Raw genomic sequence first — 6,000 nt, 5'->3', positions numbered from 1 at the left:
TGGGGAGCGCTGCAGCCCGTGCGCCGCGAGCCCCTCCGGGAGCGGGCGGCAGGGGACGCCGAGCCGCACGTCTCTTCCAGCGCGGGTAGGCGACGCCGTCGCGCGACCCAGGCACCCCCAGCCCCGGCTCTCCTGCGCCCCGGACCGCGCCTGCCGCCCCGAGCGAGCGCGCAGCATGGGCTGCCTGGGCAACAGCAAGACGGCCGAGGACACGGGCGTGGACGAGAAGGAGCGGCGCGAGGCCAACAAGAAGATCGAGAAGCAGCTGCAGAAGGAGCGCCTGGCGTACAAGGCCACACACCGTCTGCTGCTGCTGGGTAAGGGGGCGCCGACCCCCGACCCGCACCCAGAGCCCCGGCCCGGCTCCCTGAGGCGGAAGGGTCCAGTCCGGTCTGGCCGCTCGGCAGCGGTGGGGACGGCAACGTGAGCGGCTTACGGTGACCGCCGTCTGTCTGTTTGTTCCTAGGGGCTGGAGAGTCTGGAAAAAGCACGATCGTCAAGCAGATGCGGATCCTCCATGTCAACGGCTTCAACCCCGAGTAAGGAGTTCGTCCGGATGGGCTGCGGGGCTCGGTGTCCACACTGCGCACTTTGCCACCTCCCCAAGCGCTGGCTCCAAGTTCCCTGACCGGAGTACATTTTAGGGGGAAAACAGACATTTGCTGTCAAATTTGGCCTATTTAGTGAATTCTAGCACTATTCAGTTAAAAAGTGATTTGCTTAAGCAAATGCAGTCTATTGGTTTCTTAGGTGTGGATGGAGTTGCCCCCGGCGCGCCCACCCAATTCCTTTGTCTCCTTTGTGTGTCTGGGTTCCCCAGTGGGGACCAAAACCCAGGCAGCCCAGAGCCCCTTATGTAAAGCGCAGCATTCACCTGCAGCCTGCACAAACACTTTCACACTCCCCAGATCACCTCTGGAGGGTTTATCAACACCACATAACAGATTGTGGTGCTGCAGTGTCAAGGAAGTGATGGCCAGAAAACATCAGATTCCGTTTTCCAGATATTTTAATCCCTAGTTGGTTGAGGCCTGTTGAATATCTGTGACCTCTTCACTGAGTGTTGCCTGCCCGCATCTGTTTCAATCAATGACTGTGAGGACCTGGGTAGATTAAACATGGGCCTAGGTGTATTCGTGTGCCATATCTACAATACCTTCACCATGTTTTTGTGTGAGCTACATGATTCTTTAAGCTGATGGGTGCGCTTGAGTTTGTCTGCCAGATAAGGAATGTTTTCGTTTCCCAGGTAAAAGCTTTGCAGACATTCACTAATGAAACCCATCTGCCCACAGCCTCACTGGAAATTTGAAATCCCACTCAAATGATTCTAGTCAGTGCTGAGGGTGAATTAAATTAATAGCAATTCTGTTTCCACACAGGGAAAAGAAACAGAAAATTCTGGACATCCGAAAAAATGTCAAAGATGCTATTGTGGTAAGGACTTTTCCTTAAATGCTTGCCAAGCTGAAAAGTTACACGCTCTAGGCTCTGAAAGCACGTAGGCAGAAATTATGTACGTAGGTTGGTCATGCATGGACCCTACTGCTGTGTTTCTCTGTCCCCCGCCACTTTAGACGATTGTCTCAGCCATGAGCACCATCATCCCTCCAGTCCCACTGGCCAACCCCGAAAACCAGTTCCGGTCAGATTACATCAAGAGCATCGCTCCCATCACTGATTTTGAATACTCCCAGGTAAGCAAATCCTTGCCAAACTATTTTAAGTGGTGAAAGACAGAGCTACTTGAGATAACATTAAGACAAACTCTGCAACTTCTTCAAAAGATAGCTCTCTGAGCAGTCCCTCTGGAGGAAGACATTTGTGCTTGTGCTGACCGACAGCGAGGAAGGCAGCAGACCCTTGAGCAGCGTCAGGGGCGTCTTCTCCTACGTGTTGTTTACATGAGCATGTAGCTTCATCCCAGATAGCAGCAATGGGCTGCCTCTGTGGAAATACCAGGGAAAAGGGAATTCAGGAACTGAGCCACGCGTGCCCGATGTCTGGGGAGTGGGGGTGAGCCACCCCGATAGCCCGGGGCACCTCTGCTGTGTGTGTTGGAGTGCAGTTCGGTCCACATTGCCCTCCATAATACTTACGTGGTAGCGCTGCTTCTGTGAGAGGCTGGTATCGGTGTTACTTTTCTCTTGATGAATTTATATTTCTTAAAAGTGTTATCATTTGGTAACTTGATAAAGGCTTTGAAGGAAAATGGTGTGTTGAACTTCTCAGAAAGCAATTTCTATTAGGGTTCCAACCAAAGCTCATGTGTAAGCCTACCAGTGTTCTGGAGTTTATATTGCCTGGAATGGTGCTTTGAGACACTGTCATTTTCAGAACCCCCTCTTCCCAGGGAGGCTGATGCCAAAACCACTGTGTGAGAGCCGGGTGCCCCACCAGTCCCCTGTTCTCCACAGAGTACTGGTGTCCTGTGGCTCCTCTATCGAGGTGACTATAAAATTACTTATTTTCAAAGCTTCTATTTCTAACCTTAATGTGATTTTGGCTTCCACTTAACCTCCCAGTGTGGCAGGTGACACCTCTAGAGCCCTAGAAAGGAGTTAGCGTGACACCTGCTCAGAAGGACCGGTGGCCTCTGTGTCCTTACCTGGTGGCCATGAGGGGTGAGGAGAGGTGGTAGGCAAGGCAGCCATGCTGGGAGGCCTCCTCGTGGCCAACAGGGCTTGGCAGGTCCTCCCGGCTTTAGGTGGCATCTCAAGCACCAGAGAAATCTCCAAACCCACCAGTCCAGGGGATTTGTCCTCACCCTTTTTCACTGTGGATGCTATGCATGAGCTGTCAAAGGTTTGCCCAAAGCAGTCACCAAGTAGCTCAGATACTGGGGAGAGGTTATCTAGAACAGATGGCAAGAAACTGAGGTCTATCACCAGGTCCACACCTCACTCTGTCGTGACACTCACAGAGGATAGGATCCCCCATCCAGTCTGAAATCCAGGAGCTGTTGGCAGCTCTCACATTCAGTGTTTGAGGGACTCACGAGCCCCTCTCAGGTGGCTTCTGAGATGAAGCACACACATTTGCAATGCAGGCCCAGAAAGAGCATGGTGCATCTCAGGAATGAGCCGCGGCTCCTGTGATGAGGAGCAGGGTGTGTTTGGCATGGCTCTGTCGGGTTGCTCTCTGTTAGGCGCCTGCACTCCTGTCAGAAGACAGCATGCTTTCCTTCCAGCGAGGCTTGTATGAATAAGGAGATTGCCATCACGTGTACCATACTCCTCTGGAAAACGCCGCCTTCTTATTCTGCTAAGCACACACCTTTCAGTGGTGTTTACCCACCGTGCTTGGAAATAGTCACGCTACTTACCTTATTAAAGTGTTCGATTCTTAGGGTCACACCTGATGGTCTTACCCAAGAATGCTGTCCAGATAAATCTCTGGCATAGACTGTTGACACTTGATACTCGTGAAGAAGACTGAATTTTGTTGAAAGAAATGCATTTCTTGTGAATACCGTAAAAGTGGAGCTAAACCAAGTATTCTAACAGTAAATGTGGTGCTGTTTATCCAGTACTTTCTGAGATGGGCCCTTGAGAAAGCCTGCCAGCATCACAAGCCAAGTCTCAAAGCTTCTGAGTTGATTCTCCTGTACGCATAAATTACTCATTTCATGTTGTGGTGTTGGGGACCAAACCCTGGGCCTCCCGCATGCCAGCCAAGTGCTCTACCTCTGAGCTACCCCTGGCTGTAGCAAAAAATTCTTTTGAAGCAAACACATTAGCCCTCAGGGGGCAGGGGTAGTGATGGACCACCTGCTTAGCATGGGTGGGCCCGGCTTTGATCCCTGGCACCCAAAAGCATTTTTAAGTTCTTGGAGCTGAGCAGAAGAAACTAAGAGGAGTGGTTTCTTCCTCGTGGTCAGTAGCAGTGGACTTACTTTGGTTCCTCGCTGCACAGCCTTTGCTTGAATTTATTGTGGCACTCCGAAGGCTCAGTGCATGTGGCCTCAGGGCCTGTGCGTGCCCCGAGCGAGGGTCATGAGATGGAGGAGCATCCAGCCAGGTCGTGGCCTGGGAGCTGGGTTCCCAGCTGTGAGCCATGCGGCCCTCAGCCCTTGAATGCTGCTGCAACTGTGTCAGTCAGGGTCAGCAGCCAAGGTTGCAGAGGGCACTGTGGGAATTGAGGTCGGCGCCACCCGGAGCCGGTAGAGGTGACCCAGGTGCAGACATCGGTGCCTTGGATGGAGGAGGGTGGGACGAAAAGAGGGCCGAGTCAGGGGTTCCAGAATATGAGCCATTCAGGCCATTGGTGTTAGGTGTGGTATGGAGGGAAACAAGAGAGGCTAACGAGATGGTTTGGGAGGAGATAGCAGGAACTGCTGTTTCCTAAGCACGGACCCTTGGTGTGTGGGCTGGAGGGCACAGCCAGGGAATGCCGGGTTGTGCATTAGGCTTCCCTTTGTCTATGAGACCAGGGGCACAGGATGGAGGAGATGCACAGGGCAGGCTGACTGAGTGATGGTCACTCCGTGGTGGCTGTGACAGAGAGGCGTGGGCTTGATGTGAGTGTACCTGGTGAGTCCTTGGGGACAGCAAGGCCTTTCCCTACCCAGGCTGTCCCCAGCAGGGCGTCCAGAGGCAGGAGGGGCTGGCACAGGTGTGCTCCCAGGTGGGAGGTCAGACAGCTGGCAAATCAAACCACAGCTTGCGTAAGTGTGATGTGCATCACAGGGCTCGCCCACCGACTGAGGCCGGGTGTCGTCGGTGACAGCTCAGGGATGGGTGAAATTCTTGTGAGCTCCAGCCTGGGCTCCTATCACCTCGTCACAGCCGTGGGGCCACGGGGGCCTCACATGTGAACAAGAGGCACAGACATTTGCTGCTGAGCAGTGGGGTGTGGGGAGGATGCTGGCGTAGGATGTTATATTTTAATATCTAGTGGAATGAATGCAAAAGTACCTTGCAAAGCACAAGCCATGATCCACAGGAAAGGCACTGATCTTAGCTACCAAGGCTCAGTTGCTTTTGCCTGGTTACATTTCATTTTCCATAAACTTTCCAAACTTCAGATCATTCACCCAGTGCCCGGCCCAAGTTGGTTCTGTGTCTGCAGTCAAATCACTTCACATTCATGAAGGAATGAGCAATAAACCATCCTTGGTGACAGTTCCAGGAGAGCTTAGATCCTCTGACCATTTGTGGAGTAGCAGAAATCATACAGCTGTCTTCCCCAGTCTCCCCTAGAAAAGCACTTTAGCACACTGCTAGGCAAGGTTGCTCTTGAGTTAATCAAGTTGTCCGTTTTCTTAGTTTGTCTTTTCATACCTGGGTGGTGTGTAGCTTTTGTTCAATTGCATTCCGTTAGGTTCCTTTAGAGAGAAAAGCACAAGTGGGCATGAACAGGAGAGTCAAAGGCAGTCTGACTCGTCACTCAGCCACACCTTGGATTTTATTAAGGACCCACAGTAGCATGAACCCGGAGAGCGGGAACTGCCCCTGCCTGGGTGAGAGCCGGGCCGGCCGTGGCACACAGCATGCTGACTGGGCGAGTCAGCTTCCTGACCTTGACTGGTGACCTTGCACCATGCAGCTTTCACAGGAGGGCATGCGAACAAGTCTTCATAGCAGCCAAGGCCTGTGCTGTGCCGTCTTCATAGATACAGGCGCTGGGTTTCCAGAACACCCATGGGTTGTCTAGGTTAAGGATTTTTCTTGCATATTCTGTAAATCAGCCAGTTAGAATCCTACTCTGTAGATTGGGTAGGCAGGTCACTCTGTGGGTCCCCAGTGCCCTCCTTGAGCAGCCTACAGTCCCCCATAGTCCCTGGGAAAGTGACACCTCGTATCTGCTCCTGGAGGAGCAGTGAGCAGACAGATCAGCCTTGCTTCCCTGCCCTAGGTCAGGCTCACAGAAAGCATACCCAGCACTGGAGATCCGACTGTGACAGGGTCCCCTACATCTGTGTCAGCAGAACCCAGGGTCCAGGGACAGAAGGTGGTTTCCCTGTGTGCCACAGAATTGTAGCTGACGCCTGAGCTCCAA

The 6,000-nt window shown here is 52.7% G+C and overlaps 1 protein-coding gene across 1 annotated transcript in view; it reads left to right on the top strand.

Annotated features, from left to right (window-relative positions):
- The window catches only part of Gnal (G protein subunit alpha L), a 95,554-nt gene that overhangs the window by 31,536 nt on the left and 58,018 nt on the right, over nt 1-6,000 (top strand). Inside the window, exons 2-4 of the mRNA XM_023707510.1 lie at nt 467-539; nt 1,383-1,437; nt 1,578-1,697. Of these exons, the coding sequence (XP_023563278.1) occupies nt 467-539; nt 1,383-1,437; nt 1,578-1,697 (248 nt within the window). The remainder of the gene's footprint in view (nt 1-466; nt 540-1,382; nt 1,438-1,577; nt 1,698-6,000) is intronic.

Source organism: Octodon degus, unplaced genomic scaffold (genome assembly GCF_000260255.1).
Source record: "Octodon degus isolate 3935 unplaced genomic scaffold, OctDeg1.0 scaffold00295, whole genome shotgun sequence".
Classification (NCBI taxonomy): Eukaryota; Metazoa; Chordata; class Mammalia; order Rodentia; family Octodontidae; genus Octodon; species Octodon degus.
The sequence above is the reverse complement of the archived record's forward strand: the minus strand, read 5'-3'. Positions and strand labels throughout refer to the sequence as shown.